At 39.3% G+C, this 17,289-nt stretch overlaps 1 protein-coding gene and 1 pseudogene across 13 annotated transcripts in view; both read right to left on the bottom strand.

Annotated features, from left to right (window-relative positions):
* The window catches only part of MTMR3 (myotubularin related protein 3), a 161,935-nt gene that overhangs the window by 32,762 nt on the left and 111,884 nt on the right, over window positions 1-17,289 (bottom strand). For all 12 annotated transcript variants that reach the window (XM_053587992.1, XM_053587999.1, XM_053587994.1 and 9 more), the window contains 2 exons: window positions 13,950-14,032; window positions 9,322-9,488 (listed from right to left, as the gene is read on the bottom strand). In XM_053587992.1, the coding sequence (XP_053443967.1) occupies window positions 9,322-9,488; window positions 13,950-14,032 (250 nt within the window). The remainder of the gene's footprint in view (window positions 1-9,321; window positions 9,489-13,949; window positions 14,033-17,289) is intronic.
* On the bottom strand, window positions 12,481-13,942 carry LOC128583629 (60S ribosomal protein L5-like; annotated as a pseudogene). Its single transcript, XR_008379508.1, has one exon. The product of XR_008379508.1 is annotated as a 60S ribosomal protein L5-like (transcript).

Here is a 17,289-nt window from a genome sequence, read left to right on the forward strand (position 1 = left end):
CTGAGACCTAGAGCTGTAGCCAGTATGGCCAGCTTAACTATGACAGGTTGAACAGCTACAAACTAAGATTTATGTGAATGCCAAGGCAATGATGTAGTTGCCCCATTTCTCTCCTCTCTGATACGTTCTACTTAAAATTCTTCTCTATCTAGCCTATTAACTGCAGAAAGACTAAATTTCTATCCCTCACAAATCTATGCTTGTGATCTCATGTACTGGGGAAGATTATAAAAAAGCATGACTGAAATATCAAGTGTTGTCTCACCCTAAAGATGACTTATAAGAATGTGGTTGTCTGGCATACTCATATTTGGTGAGTAATGCCACAGCCAAAACCAATATCCAACAATTCGGGGTAGAGACAAAATAACCAGGTTAACTAACTTTTAAAATGCCACCAAGGTGGGGGGTGCGTGTTTTTGTTTTATTTTTTAATTAAAAGCAAGCTTTTCTTCTGTACTCCACAAAGAAAATATAGAAAAGGAAAAAACTGTATCTAACATATGCTCAACCAAGTCACTGAAATACAGTAAGATTCCATTAGTGGTGGCAAATTAACTTCAGTGTGGCTATGTACACTGGGGAGAAATAAAATGCAATCCTTACTCAAAGTATTTTCTAAAAAATCAGTTATGATAGCATTACCTTGAGTTGCATAATTTCCAAACTGTTTTCACAAGCATGGCACAGAAGCAGTACTCAAATATTTATTGAATTGAACTGTGCATTAACAGAGATGATCTTCAAGTACCCAGATCAGTTTGGGTGAGAAGATGATGAATGTTCCAGTTTGAAGTACAAAGGAAACTAAAGTACAGAAAGGAAAAATGGCTTGCCCAGTGTTTTTTTTTTTCCCCACTTAAAATAATTGAGTACACGTGTCAATTCAGGTTTTCTAATTCCTAAATCAGTACTTTACACTTTCCCCCAATACACCTCATGCATTATAAAAAAAGACAGGACACTGTGAATATCTCTGTGTTCTGGTAGCCTAAGAATACCAGATATAATCAGGAAAGGAAGGGCCTGAGGACTAAAGTCATTCTACCTCAGGATGAAGTCACCCATCATTAATCACAAGAGTTGGTTCTCAATTGGTACCTCTTAGGAATAGCCTAAGAGTTGGCTGAAATCCAAAAGAAACAACTAAAATTATCAAGGAAATAGAAAAGTCCTCTTAAAAAGATGAGAATGTTTCAGTCTGTAGTTGTAAGAGGATAGGATAGGAAAAAGCAAGCGGCTCGGAGCCTATTGCTCTAGCGGCGAAGGCACAAGCCACATACACCAGAGCTGGCAGGTTCAAATCCAGCCAGGGCCAGCCAAACAACAATGACAACTACAACCAAAAAATAGCTGGGCGTTGTGGCAGGCATTTGTAGTACCAGCTACTTGGGAGGCGGAGGCAGGAGAATTGCTTAAGCCCAGGAGTTGGAGGTTGCTGTGAGCTGTGATGCCACAGCACTCTACCCAGGATGACAGCTTAAGGCACTGTCTCAAAAAAAAAAAAAGAAAGAAAGAAAGAAAAGAAAAAAAACGAAAAAGCAAGCCTTGTTGACTAAATGCTGGCAACCCAAAATTAGGAAATGCCTCCTGTAATTAGGGGTCTCAAAGTTCTTATATAACATAATGCAGCAGGATGCACTCAAGAACCTGAACCAAAAGCTTCAATCACCAAAGGACCAGGGAACAAAGTATAGCTAGATTAGCCTCAAATGTTTAAAATGAATCCAGAGCAGACTTATAAGTTTGAAGATTCGGGATTAAAATGTCCAGTATAAAGGAAAAAGTCCCAAGAGTAAACTTTACTTGAGGGAGGCTCATGACTTTTCACTGCTTAGAAATTCAAGACTTTGGGTTGAGAGGGTGGAGCAAGATGGCAGCCAAGTAACAGCTTCCTTGCATCTGGGCACCGTGAGTCTGGGGATATAGGACTCCAGGCATCTCTGGCTGGTGGGATCTGCCTATCATCACCCCTGAGAGGATACAGGGAGTCAGCGAGAGACTTCTGGACCCCAAGAGGAGGACTAAAACAGTGGAAAACCGGCAAGTGGTCGCGTGTGTTCAATCCGCCTAAACCTGCCCGCAACTGTAAGTTCAGTAGCAGCGAGACTGCAAACCAGAAAGGCCTTACCTGTGAACTGTTTTGGTGTCTTTGGACTTGGCACTCAGCTGAACTGCCTTGGGGAGACCCTGAGCGGGAGTGCGGAGAACTCTGGCCTTTGTCTAGGGCCCCAGTCTGAGCCGCTGAGCCAGACGGAGCTAATAGAGTTTGGCTCTGGGTCACAGGCAGACATTGTGAGCGATCTGCCCTGGCAAGCTCCGCCCTCAGGGTCGCAGAGCTGGAATTGGGTGGGAGCTGGTAACCCAGCGACCAAGTAGCCTAAGGGCGGGGTCTGAGCCGCCTTGCAGCCCTAACCCTCGGGGGCAGAGGGAGACCAGTTTTGACACACAGGGTAAGTGGATAGCCACTTCAGCAGTGATTCCAGCAACAAGCACTTCCCTGAGAAAGCTTCTGCTCAGTAAGTGAACAAGTTCAAAGTGCCTTTTAAGTGGGCTGAAGAGAGATTTAGGGTGTCTACCTGCTGGGGTTCGAGAAACTAGCAGCCTCCAGTCGTATCAGAACTGTGATTAACATCTCATACCCCAGAAGACCACGTGTTGCCCAGACAATATTCAATTCCATATACATACTGCTTTGTTTTTGGTTGCGTGTGTGTTTTTTTTTTTTTTTTTTTGTTTGTTTGTTTGGTTTTTTTTCTGGTTTGGTTTTTTTTTTTGTTTATTTTGACGTTCTAGATTGTTGTTTTGTTTTTTAAGTTCAACCTTTTCCATACAGATCCTTTTTCTTTCTCAATTTTTCTAGTTTAATTATAATTTCCCATTGCTGCCTATTTCAATAATCAGAACTTCATTTTTGTTAGTGTTTCTACCACTATTATTTGGTTTTTCCAGCCAATTTTATCCCGTAAAGTTTTCTGTTTGCTTGTTTTGGTTTGATTTATAGCATTTTTGTCTTTCCTCTCTACTTGGTGGAGGTGGGGTACTGTGTCTGATCAGGTTAGCAAAGAGCTGCTGACCTCAAGTGAACCACCCCACTTGGCACCCCCAGAAGGTGTTTTTTTTTTTTAAGGTTGTATCAAAGTACCCTACTGTACACCTATATTGCTCTGTCTCCCTCTTTCTGTGCCTCTCTTCTTTTTGTCAATATTCCTTTCACCCAACCACTCTCCTTTCTCTATTTTTCTTTTTTTTCATTTTTTTTTTTTTTTTTTTCTTATCACTCGGTCCTCATTTCTTTCATCGCTTTTTTGCTCTTAAACCTTCTCACCCTTCTGGTCCTGTAACCCTTAGTCCACAGGCACAAGAACTTAAAGAGCAAGAGGAATTGAAAGGAAAATTAGGGCAAGTAAACAGATAAAAGAAATCACCCATGAGGAAGAATCAGCAGAAAACTCCAGGCAACATGAAGAACCAGTCCAGAACTACCCCGCCAAGGGACCATGAGGTAGCTACTGCAGAGGATTCCACCTATACAGAAATGTTAGGAATGACAGAAAGGGAATTTAGAATACACATGTTGAAAACAATGAAGGAAATGATGGAAACAATGAAGGAAACTGTTAATAAAGTGGAAAATAACCAAAAGGAAATTCAAAAACAGAATCAAATAAGAGATGAACGATATGAAGAATATAAAAAGGATATAGCAGAGCTGAAGGAAATGAAACAGTCAATCAGGGAACTTAAAGATGCAATGGAAAGTATCAGCAACAGGTTAGACCATGCAGAAGAAAGAATTTCAGAGGTAGAAGACAAAGTTGTTGAGATAACTCAGATAGTAAAAGAGGCAGAAAAGAAGAGAGAGAAAGCAGAACGTTCACTGTCAGAATTATGGGACTTTATGAAGCGTTCCAACATACGAGTTATAGGAATTCCAGAAGGGGAAGAAGAATGCCCCAGAGGAATGGAAGCCATACTAGAGAATATTATAAAAGAAAATTTCCCAAATATCACCAAAGATTCTGACACACTGCTTTCAGAGGGATATCGGACCCCAGGTCGCCTCAACTCTAACCGAGCTTCTCCAAGACACATTGTGATGAACCTCTCCAAAGTCAAGACAAAAGAAAAGATTCTGCAAGCTGCCAGGAGTAAGCGCCAGTTGACCTACAGGGGCAAATCCATCAGATTGACCTCAGACTTCTCTAATGAAACTTTCCAAGCAAGAAGACAATGGTCATCTACCTTTAATCTACTTAAACAGAACAATTTTCAGCCCAGAATTCTGTACCCTGCTAAGCTAAGCTTCAAAATTGACGGAGAAATCAAATCATTTACGGATATACAAACATTGAGGAAATTCGCCACAACAAGACCAGCTCTACAGGAAATACTTCAACCTGTTCTGCACACTGACCACCACAATGGATCAGCAGCAAAGTAAGAACTCAGAAATTAAAGGACAGAACCTAACCTCCACACTGATGCAAAAGATAAAACTAAGCAATGGACTCTCACAAAATAAGATGAATAGAATACTACCACACTTGTCAATTATCTCAATAAATGTTAATGGCTTGAATTCCCCACTGAAGAGACATAGATTGGTTGACTGGATTAAAAAACACAAGCCATCCATTTGCTGTCTGCAAGAAACACACCTGGCTTCAAAAGACAAATTAAAGCTCCGAGTCAAGGGTTGGAAGACAATTTTTCAGGCAAATGGAATTCAGAAGAAAAGAGGAGTTGCAATCTTATTTTCAGACACATGTGGATTTAAAGCAACTAAAGTCAAAAAAGACAAAGATGGTCACTTTATATTGGTCAAGGGAAAAATACAACAAGAAGACATTTCAATTCTAAATATTTATGCACCCAATTTAAATGCTCCCAGATTCTTGAAGCAGACCTTACTCAGTCTGAACAATATGATATCTGATAATACCATCATAACAGGGGACTTTAACACTCCTCTTACAGAGCTGGACAGATCCTCTAAACAGAAATTAAACAAGGATATAAGAGACTTAAATGAGACTCTAGAACAACTGTGCTTGATAGACGCATATAGAACACTCCACCCCAAAGATAAAGAATATACATTCTTCTCATCACCCCATGGAACATTCTCCAAAATTGATCATATCCTGGGACACAAAACAAATATCAACAGAATCAAAAGAATTGAAATTTTACCTTGTATCTTCTCAGACCATAAGGCACTAAAGGTGGAACTCAACTCTAACAAAAATGCTCGACCCCACCCAAAGGCATGGAAATTAAACAATCTTCTGTTGAATAACAGATGGGTGAAGGAAGAAATAAAACAGGAAATCATTAACTTCCTTGAGCATAACAACAATGAAGACACAAGCTACCAAAACCTGTGGGATACTGCAAAAGCAGTTTTGAGAGGAAAATTCATCGCTTTAGATGCCTACATTCGAAAAACTGAAAGAGAGCACATCAACAATCTCACAAGAGATCTTATGGAATTGGAAAAAGAAGAACAATCTAAGCCTAAACTCAGTAGAAGAAAAGAAATATCCAAAATCAAATCAGAGATCAATGAAATTGAAAACAAAAGAATCATTCAGAAAATTAATGAAACAAGGAGTTGGTTTTTTGAAAAAATAAATAAAATAGATAAACCATTGGCCAGACTAACAAGGAATAGAAAAGTAAAATCTCTAGTAACCTCAATCAGAAATGATAAAGGGGAAATAACAACTGATCCCACAGAGATACAAGAGATCATCTCTGAATACTACCAGAAACTCTATGCCCAGAAATTTGACAATGTGAAAGAAATGGATCAATATTTGGAATCACACCCTCTCCCTAGACTCAGCCAGGAAGAAATAGAGCTCCTGAACAGACCAATTTCAAGCACTGAGATCAAAGAAACAATAAAAAAGCTTCCAACCAAAAAATGCCCTGGTCCAGATGGCTTCACTCCAGAATTCTATCAAACCTTCAAGGAAGAGCTTATTCCTGTACTGCAGAAATTATTCCAAAAAATTGAGGAAGAAGGAATCTTCCCCAACACATTCTATGAAGCAAACATCACCCTGATACCAAAACCAGGAAAAGACCCAAACAAAAAGGAGAATTTCAGACCAATCTCACTCATGAACATAGACGCAAAAATTCTCAACAAAATCCTAGCCAATAGATTACAGCTTATCATCAAAAAAGTCATTCATCATGATCAAGTAGGCTTCATCCCAGGGATGCAAGGCTGGTTTAACATACGCAAGTCTATAAACGTTATCCACCATATTAACAGAGGCAAAAATAAAGATCACATGATCCTCTCAATAGATGCAGAAAAAGCATTTGATAAAATCCAGCATCCTTTTCTAATTAGAACACTGAAGAGTATAGGCATAGGTGGCACATTTCTAAAACTGATTGAAGCTATCTATGACAAACCCACAGCCAATATTTTACTGAATGGAGTAAAACTGAAAGCTTTTCCTCTTAGAACTAGAACCAGACAAGGTTGTCCTCTGTCACCTTTACTATTCAACGTAGTGCTGGAAGTTCTAGCCAATACAATTAGGCAAGACAAGGAAATAAAGGGAATCCAAATGGGAGCAGAGGAGGTCAAACTCTCCCTCTTTGCTGACGACATGATCTTATACTTAGAGAACCCCAAAGACTCAACCACAAGACTCCTAGAAGTCATCAAAAAATACAGTAATGTTTCAGGATATAAAATCAATGTCCACAAGTCAGTAGCCTTTGTGTACACCAATAACAGTCAAGATGAGAAGCTAATTAAGGACACAACTCCCTTCACCATAGTTTCAAAGAAAATCAAATACCTAGGAATATACCTAACGAAGGAGGTGAAGGACCTGTATAAAGAAAACTATGAACTCCTCAGAAAGGAAATAGCAGAGGATATTAACAAATGGAAGAACTTACCATGCTCATGGATGGGAAGAATCAACATTGTTAAAATGTCCATACTTCCCAAAGCAATCTACCTATTCAATGCCATTCCTATCAAAATACCAACATCATACTTTCAAGATTTGGAAAAAATGATTCTGCGTTTTGTATGGAACTGGAAAAAACCCCGTATAGCTAAGGCAGTTCTCTGTAATAAAAATAAAGCTGGGGGCATCAGCATACCAGATTTTAGTCTGTACTACAAAGCCATAGTGCTCAAGACAGCATGGTACTGGCACAAAAACAGAGACATAGACACTTGGAATCGAATGGAAAACCAAGAAATGAAACTAACATTTTACAACCACCTAATCTTTGATAAACCAAACAAGAACATACCTTGGGGGAAAGACTCCCTATTCAATAAATGGTGTTGGGAGAACTGGATGTCTACATGTAAAAGACTGAAACTGGACCCACACCTTTCCCCACTCACAAAAATTGATTCAAGATGGATAAAGGACTTAAACTTAAGGCATGAAACAATAAAAACCCTCCAAGAAAGCATAGGAAAAACACTGGAAGATATTGGCCTGGGGAAAGACTTCATGAAGAAGACTGCCATGGCAATTGCAACAACAACAAAAATAAACAAATGGGACTTCATTAAACTGAAAAGCTTCTGTACTGCTAAGGAGACAATAACCAAAGCAAAGAGACAACCTACACAATGGGAAAGGATATTTGCATATTTTCAATCAGACAAAAGCTTGATAACTAGGATCTATAGAGAACTCAAAGTAATCCACATGAAAAAAGCCAACAATCCCTTATATCAATGGGCAAGAGACATGAATAGAACTTTCTCTAAAGACGACAGACGAATGGCTAACAAACACATGAAAAAATGTTCATCATCTCTATATATTAGAGAAATGCAAATCAAAACAACCCTGAGATATCATCTAACCCCAGTGAGAATGGCCCACATCACAAAATCTCAAAACTGCAGATGCTGGCGTGGATGTGGAGAGAAGGGAACACTTTTACACTGCTGGTGGGACTGCAAACTAGTACAACCTTTCTGGAAGGAAGTATGGAGAATCCTCAAAGCACTCAAGCTAGACCTCCCATTTGATCCTGCAATCCCATTACTGGGCATCTACCCAGAAGGAAAAAAATCCTTTTATCATAAGGACACTTGTACTAGACTGTTTATTGCAGCTCAATTTACAGTCGCCAAAATGTGGAAACAGCCTAAATGCCCACCAACCCAGGAATGGATTAACAAGCTGTGGTATATGTATACCATGGAATACTATTCAGCCATTAAAAAAAATGGAGACTTTACATCCTTCGTATTAACCTGGATGGACGTGGAAGATATTATTCTTAGTAAAGCATCACAAGAATGGAGAAGCATGAATCCTATGTACTCAATTTTGATATGAGGACAATTAATGACAATTATGGTTATGGGGGGGAAACAGAAAGAGGGAAGGAGGGAGGTGGGTGGGGCCTTGGTGTGTGTCACACTTTATGGGGGCAAGACATGATTGCAAGAGGGACTTTACCTAACAATTGCAATCAGTGTAACCTGGCTTATTGTACCCTCAATGAATCCCCAACAATAAAAAAAAAAAAAAAAAAAGAAAAAAAAAGAAATTCAAGACTTTGCCTTAAAGCTTAATACACTGAGTCAGTGTGAGACCAGCAAGGTCTACTTATGGCAGCATGAAGTTTCAGAAAACGACATGCAGAGAAATAACAAATTTCATCAAAGCAAAGACAGTGAATGGTACAAAGATTATATAAGAAGTCAGGATGTCTGGGTTCCAGAACAGTCTCAACATCTCGATCTGTCCTTAAGGAAGGAACTTGGCCTCTTGGACTTCTGTTTCTTCATCTATACGATAAAAAGGTGCAACAGGTAATCTATGACTTAAAAATTCTAAGACAGTGAAAGCATTTTGTATTCCACTATTCTACAGCCAATCCTCACACCTCCATGCCTTTGTTCAAGATATTTTCGCTAATGTTCTTTTCCCCACTCTGTAACCAATAAACTCCCCATTCAACCTTCAAAGTCTATTCAAAAGCCACTTCTAATGTGAAGTCTTCCCAAACATATACACAAAAGTCATGGCTACTATTAGGCTTCTATAATAACCATGAAGCCCTTAATAGTTATTTTCAGGGTCAGTAGATTGTGATGTCAACCCAGTGCTCTTCCCTTCCCCTTGGAAGGCAGGAAACATGTTCTATTAAGTTTAGGAGAATGATGGGCACATGCTAGGTGCTCCATAAAATATACATTGATTGAATATATGAATGCTTAGATACCCTGTTTTATGTTAAAGGTACTTCCAACTAGTAGGCTAACAAAGCACTTAGCCACATGCACATGTTAGAAAGGCCTACCTGGTCTGCATAGGTCTCCATGTTGCTCTTTTTCACTAGCATAGACCTCCATGCACCAAGCGTGGTATGCAAATGAGAAGAGATCTTCTATTTTAGCAGGTGGTCGGATTGCATTGTTCAGTCTCTTTAGCCACTCTTGACACTGTTCAAAAGTTGAGAACTGACACCTTTTGTAAAGCCAAAAAAGTAGTAAGAGTTGACAATAAAACATAAGAAAAGCAACCATTTCCAATGTGCCTACTCATGGTGCAGTGGGAACTACAATCAAGAAAGCATCAGAGGTAGTCATTCACATATTCATCATTTACAATAAAAAAAGAACTCAACATGTTTTAGCCAATGATGTAAAGTGTTGAAAAAAAACTGGATATATGGAAAGCCTATTTTATAGACTAATGAAATCTCTTGAGATTAATGACAATTACAGAAAAATGGTAATTACTCTCTTTCAATGAATGGGGTTTCATTCTACTTCTTCCATCAAAGTTTTATGGTTGTCCCTCTCAAGGAATACATTTAGAAAAATCCTTTTGTTTTCATAACGACATACATTAAACGAAGCTAAAAAAATAAGCCACAGCACTACGTTTAGTTAGTTAGGGAATAATTTCATTATCTGCCTATTTAGCAATTAGGACAAATCAGGTCTAAAATAAGACAGATTATACTGAAATTTTCAGCTGTGACCACACAGAAAACCAAATAATTCTATTACCATTTGCGATTTTCAGTATATATAAGAGGTCAAAAAAATCAGTGCAAACTGATTTCCTAAGAATTTATTTAATACTTTGCCTTTTCAAATGCAGTTGTTAAAAACTGAGTAATAATAAGCTTTTTAAACTATGAGTTGTAGCCAGTATCTATAAAAGGCCAAATCTTACTGACTGAAAAGTAACTTACATACTTACTTTTAAACTAAGGGATCACTTAAACCTCTTCCTCATCCCAATGAATGTGGCTCATCAATATGCCAACACACAAATCAAACATTACTGGGATCTGATCAAACTAAAAAGCTTCTGCACTGCCAAGAACACGGTAAGTGAAGCAAGTAGACTGCCCTCAGAATGGGAGAGGATTTTTGCAGGTTATATTTCCGACAAAGGTCTAATAACCAGAATCCACAGAGAACTCAAACTTATTAATAAGAAAAGAACAAGTGATCTCATTTCATTGTGGGCAAGAGACATTAACAGAAGCTTCTCTGAAACAGGCACATGGTTTATAGACACATGAAAAAATGCTCATCATCTTTAATCATTAAGAGAAATGCAAACCAAACCACTTTGAAATATCATCTAACTCCAGTAAGAGTAGCCCACGTCACAAAATCCCCAAACTACAGGTGTTGGCGTGGATGTGGAGAAAAGAGAACACTTCTGCACTGCTGGTGGGAATGCAAGCTAGTACGTTCCTTTTGGAAAGAAGTTTGGAGAACACTCAGGGATCTAAATGTAGACCTGCTGTTTGATCCTGCAATTCCTCTACTAGGTACATATCCAGAAGACCAAAAATCACTTGGCTACAAAGATATTTGCACCAGATTGTTCACTGCATTCATAACTGCCAAGTCTTGGAAGAAGTCCAAGTGCCCATCAACCCACGAATGGATTCATAAATTGTGGTGTATGTATACCATGGAATACTATGCAGCATTAAAAAAGATGGAGACTTTACCTCTTTTATGTGTATATGGATGGAGCTGGAAAATATTCTTCTTAGTAAAGTATCTCAGGAACGGAAAAAAAATATCCAATGTACTCAGTAGTACTGTGAAACCAATTTATAATCACTCACACTTTCATATAAGAGATGAATCACAACTATAGCCCAGGATGAAGAAGGGAAGGGGAGGAGGATGGGAAGGGAGGGGGTGGTTTGAAAGAGGGAGGGTTAATGGTGGGACCACACCTATGGAGCATATTGCAAGAGTACAAGTCAAATCTATCAAGTATTGAACACAAATGTCTTAACACTGTGATTAAGTAAATGAGGTGAAAACTATGTTAATTAGTAGGAGGTAAGCACTCCAATTTGTACAAATAATCAACACATTGAATCCCACAAAGGCATAAATGTATTCATGATCTATGTATATATGACTTAGTAAGAAAAAATGCCAACACACAATGTTTACTGGCACTCCAGAGCAGATCAAAGGCATAAAGTAAAAACATGCGGAATGTGAAACTTCTAGAGCTATTACATTTCAAAATGTATTTCAGGCCATTTTGCCACCATTATAGTTAAAATTAGATCAGGTAAAAATTATCAATGGGGCTCGGCGCCTGTAGCTTAGAGACTAGGGCACCAGCCACATACAATGGGGCTGGCGAGTTCAAATTCCACCCAGGCCAGCTAAAAAAAAAAAAAAAACAACAATGACAAATGCAACAACAACAACAAAGTAGCTGGGCGCCTGTAGCCCAGCTACTTAGGAGACTGAGGCGAGAGAATGGCTTAAGCCCAAGAGTCAGAGGTTGCTGTGAGTTGTGACACCACAGCATTCTACCCAGGGTGACATAGTGAGACTCTGTCTCAAAAAAAAGAAAGTCATCAATGGATGCTAACCCTATAAAGAAATTTTTATGACAAGTAGGACATTTGCACTGTCTCAAAATGTCTCCCACAGATTATTAGTTGTAAGGGAGAAAATATGGAAATCATACAGAAATCAGGTGATACCTTGACTGGAGTAATCAAAATTAACATCACCACTGAGGGATAAGTGGACACTGTTAGCCTCCAGATGTTACACAATACTCTGAAAAGTATCCACCATATATACAGTATTCCAGCTAAGAATGCATAAGCTCAATTAGGGAAATATTTGACAAAAAATGATTCTATTAAAATAACAGATTGCATTGTTCAAAATGTGCATGTCATAAAACACAAAAAAAGGACATGTAAAATAAATGTTCCATATTAAAGTATGCTATAAATCATGGACGCTAAATGTTAATATCTGACCTAGACTGGATCCTGTACTGAATGAGGAGGTGAGGGAAAATACTATAAAGGACATTATTAGCTCCAATGACCAAACTGGAACATGTACAGTAAATTGGATAAAAGTATTGTAAATGTAAAATTGTGAAGTTGGTAATGAGGCTGTGGTTATATAAGAAAATGTGTATCCTTATTTATTTATTTTTGCTTAATAAGTTTGTTGTTTCAAATCAGAAAACACTTATATAAAATTGCTGTTTGGTTTAGCTTCCAGCAGCTTGCTTCTGAGCTCTAAGGAAGCTTGCCTTCTTTTGAGCTACCCGATCTCTCTTCCGGGCAAGGGACATTTTGAGACGGTTCCATCTCTCCTTTTTAACTTCTCTCTTGGGCTTCTTCTCATAGACTGGGTTATCTCGTATAGCCGCATGAGCTTTCTTATACATCTCCTCCATCATGTCTGGAGTGACGTTGTTCTTTATGTATTGAGAGAACTGTTTTCTGTAAGCATTTTCATCTTCTTCCATTTAGTAACGCATATAATGCGCAACATTCTGTCCCATGATAATGCTTCCAATGTACTTCAGCATTAAATTCCTTGCTTTCAGAATCATAACCAGGGAATAGTTTGGTACAGTGAGGGATAGATAAGCCTCTATCCACAGCCTCCCTTCAGGGCCCCAAAAACTTTATCGCCAGTGGTAGTCCTGGCCAGGCCTGCATCCAAATAGCATGTGAAACCACCAGGCTGGCCATCAATGCTTTCCACATTGTATTCATCACCAGTCACCTCCGTTTGACCTTCATAGATCTTGTCCATGCCAAACCTACTGAAGAGCCTGAGGGCCAGCAGCAGGCCAGTACAGTATGCTGCACCATAATTTGTCGGCCAACCTGCAGACCGTTTTTTGGTAGTTCATGTGCATAAGCTGCGCAGACTATCATATCCCCCTTCAACACGGGCATACGCAATCTGACAAATGACGTCTCTGTTAGTCACATGAACTATCATTCTATATTTGGGTGTGTTGTACTTTTTTTTATCTTGCATTACCAAGTGTTTCCAAGCATAGTAATCAGTTTTACCCTCTTGTCATCTTCTAAATTTCACTTGGTATCCCTTAAACTAGGCCTTATTCTTGACAACTTTAACAAACCCCATCCTGCAAAATAAGAGACCTGTGTCTGTGGCCCCACACAAACTTGCAGGCCCAACAGCACTGCAGGGGAGGGGGATAGGCATTCTTAAGAAATCACACTAAAGTATTTGGGGGTTAAGAGCCTTGATTATGTAACTTATTCTCAAATTATTCAGGAAAAGAATCTCTCCCTCACATACACACATACACACGCACACCTCTGCAAATGATAAAGCCAGCCAGAGTAAAGTGTTAACAATAATACATGAATCTGGATAAATGGTATACTGATGTCCTTTGTACTATTTTTATTTTTGTACTTTTGTAAATTTAAAATTATTTCCAAATAAAAAACAAAAAAACAGCTTTCACCATAACAAAGTACCCTAAAAATAAAATACTGTAGGTACTAACTACTCTGAAAATATGCCTAACAAGGCTCCTTCAAAAAGAGTTTTGCTAAGTTACCAAACCAGAGATCCATTCTTTCAAAAATATTTTCCACACTAAACAGAAGCATAAGCATACTGCACATACCTGATAACTTTGCAGTCTTTGCAAGTCAAGTGAAGCTGAAATATATCTCGGCATTCAACACTTTCTATAAGCTGTAATGGAACCTGTAATTAAAAAAGATGATGTCCCCTTAGTCAAAAAGGCATTTACCCTGCAGTTCTTCAATGTGCCCAAAACCACTGATTAGAAAGCTCTACAGAGGAAAGAAGAAAACTTATCTGGATCAATAGCACTCAAGAGATTTACTACAGAGTGAATTAGGGCTTCCTTTTATCTCTAAATCAACGGCCTCAAGTCATGTCATAGCATGAAGACAATGAACAAAGAGGCAGCATCACCTCTGGAGGAAAAAAGGAATTTATCTTTCAGGTAGCAAATGCACAAGATCAGAGCACTATAGATGCTATTGCTGGCTATGATTTGCAATGTCAAAGCAGCTGAAGGTAACCAGAATGGCAATCCTGTCTGCTTATTGAAAAGAACTATGGATCAAGGGCAGCGCCTGTGGCTCAAGGAGTAGGGTGCTGGTCCCATATGCCGGAGGTGGTGGATTCAAACCCAGCCCCGGCCAAAAACCACAAAAAAAAAAAAAGAACTACGGATCAAAATGCAAGTTCAACTGTATCTGTTGTTTGCCCCAAATGACAGCGTGGACTTATGGATTGGTGTTATCAAAGGAGGCTCATGAAAAAGGATGGAGGTCTAAAATGCCTTTAGGTTGCACAGAAATGATGACAGGACAGTAGCTGCTGGTCAGGCTATTACCTTGGTAGAATAGACCCAAAGGTATCAAAGAGGAGGGAGAAGGCCAGAGTGTGATCAAAGATCTTAAAACAGCTTGTCTGACTTGCTTCCACAGACCACTTAGGAAACCTGTTTACCAAGTGGGGCCTGAGGTCTGAGCAAGCCAGAATGGTTCCCCTCCTGCCAATTGGTCAGCAGACTCTACTAAATACAGAATTATGTACCACAGTGGATAGGGAGAAAGGAGATGAGTAGAAGGGAAGCACCTAGATGAGGTGCCAAATCCTCAAGGTAACAAGCATTCTCCTGTCCCTCAAATCATCCTGTTTTAACCCTTGACTTCAAAATTCAATTTCAAGACCTTCAAAAGAACCTGGTAAAACAGTTAATGGATACTTTTTCATTCCTTGAAAATAGGGAAAGTTATTTGTCTTTTTCTTTTTTTTTTTTTTTTTTTTGAGACAGAGTCTATGACACCCTCAGTAGAGTACTGTAGCATCACAGCTCACAGCAACCTCAAACTCTTGGGCTTAAGTGATTCTCTTGTCTCAGCCTCCCAAGTAGATGCAGCTACAGGTGCCCGCCACAACGCCCGGCTATTTTTTTGTTGCAGTTGTCATTGTTTAGCTGGCCCAGGCCAGATTTGAACCCTCCAGCCTGGGTGTATATGTCCAGCGCCCTACCCACTAAGCTATGGGCTCCGCCCAAGAGTCATTTGTCAAGTTACACTGTATCTCATTACCAACTTCATGCCCAGCCAAGATGTGCCTCTGGGAGTTGCAAATTAACATTTCAACAATTTGTGTTTAGCATGAGAAAGAGAAAAAGAAGGCAATGTCCTTAAAAGCAGACCAAAAAAAAAAAAAAAAAAAGAGCCAGTGATGCCTGCACAAGGTAGCTCTCCTGTTAGTTGAGCCAATTTCAGGAGCAGGCTTCCTAAAAACCTGCCATGCAGGTGCCAGAGTCAGCAAAGAACTCTCAAGAACAAAGGTGCAGGGATCAGAACTCACCTAAGGTGTATAATACAATGGTACATTTCAAAACTATTTATAGGGTTTAAATGTTTTTCCATAACAAATAAGTGAGGTGGTGGTTATGTTAATCAGTGCGATGTAAGCATGCCACACTGTTTATCAATTCAGCACACTGTACTCTATAAATGCATTAATGTACATAGTCATGATTTAATAAAGAAAAAAATTAAGAAAAAAAAAAGCAGCAGCAGCCCAGGCTCAGCGCCTGTGGCTTAAGCAGCTAAGGTGCCAGCCACCCATACACCTGAGCTGGTGGGTTCGAATCCAGCCCAGGCCCGCCAAACAACAATGACGGCTGCAACAAAAAAAAAAAAAAAAATAGCTGGGTGTTGTGGTGGGCACCTGTACTCCCAGCTACTTGGAGGCAGAGGCAGGAGAATCACTTGAGCCCAGGAGTTTGAGGTTGCTGTGAGCTGTGATGCCACAGCACTCTACCCAGGGCGACAGCTTGAGGCTCTGTCTCAAAAAAAAAAAAAAAAGCCCAACACTGGAAGTCTGGGACAAAGAAACTGGGGCAGAGATTAAAGAAGAGAAGAAAGCAAAATAATTTTACTCAGATAATCAGTTGGGAGTTTCTACTTCAATACTAAAGTCTGCTTGCTTCTAAGTCTATATAATCTATAAAAATTCCCTTACAAATGTAATAGAACTGAGAATAAAAGAAAGACTAAGAAATCTTGCCTGTGCTCTGTGATAAAAGGAGCTTTTGGCCTGCTATTTCTGTTTATGTCTTTAACCCCAAAGTGCTATGAGGAACTATAGCTGATGTGGCTAAGAAATCTTTCAAGACCTGTACATAACCAGTATCAGTAAAGATACATTACAAAGGAGAAATGCGGAGATTAAGATGATAAGAGATTAGAAAATAGCACTGATTTGTTCTCAGGCCAGTCCTTTGAATGCCCTATAACAGATTCTCACATTATCACTTTTTTAAACATACTCCCTTAACTGTCTTATCCCCTCTACTCCCAACAAAGTGACTGCCAGACTGCCAATTAGGGGATTAAGAGCCTGAGTCCTAGGTCTCAGTTTTCTAAAATCTTACCAATTAAAATTTTGTCACTTTCTTTGGGTGAACCTTCAACCTTTTTGTATGCTACCAGCCTCTGCTTTTTGAACCTTGCATGATCACAACTTAAGAAATCTGAGGCACCAGGCCTGAGAAGGGCCTGCAATACTGTGAGAGTAAGCTAATTTACAAATCCACAGAGAGGTTGCTCTCCCAGAAATTACCTGAATCAACTGCCTTTTCTTATAGGTAGAAAATATGAAAACCAGCTAATGCTATCAGCAGAGCTGGGGGAACAGATTGGCCTGTGTTACTTTACCTCAAAGAATAGATAAGTTTTGTATCCCTACAACTGAACCAGAGCCCAAGGACCTATGCCCAAACTTAAAGAGTAATAAAATACCCCAGATCATGCAAAACACAGTGGAATCTCCATAGCTGACCACCTCCTTAAATTGACCTGATTGTTCATAATCCGGACATGGCACCACATGTATGTATCACTACAGTAGGCCTAGTTCATTATATGCTGACCACCTCCATATGCTGACCAGTTTGTTACAGTTCCTTG

Source organism: Nycticebus coucang, chromosome 4, assembly GCF_027406575.1.
Source record: "Nycticebus coucang isolate mNycCou1 chromosome 4, mNycCou1.pri, whole genome shotgun sequence".
Taxonomy (NCBI): Eukaryota; Metazoa; Chordata; class Mammalia; order Primates; family Lorisidae; genus Nycticebus; species Nycticebus coucang.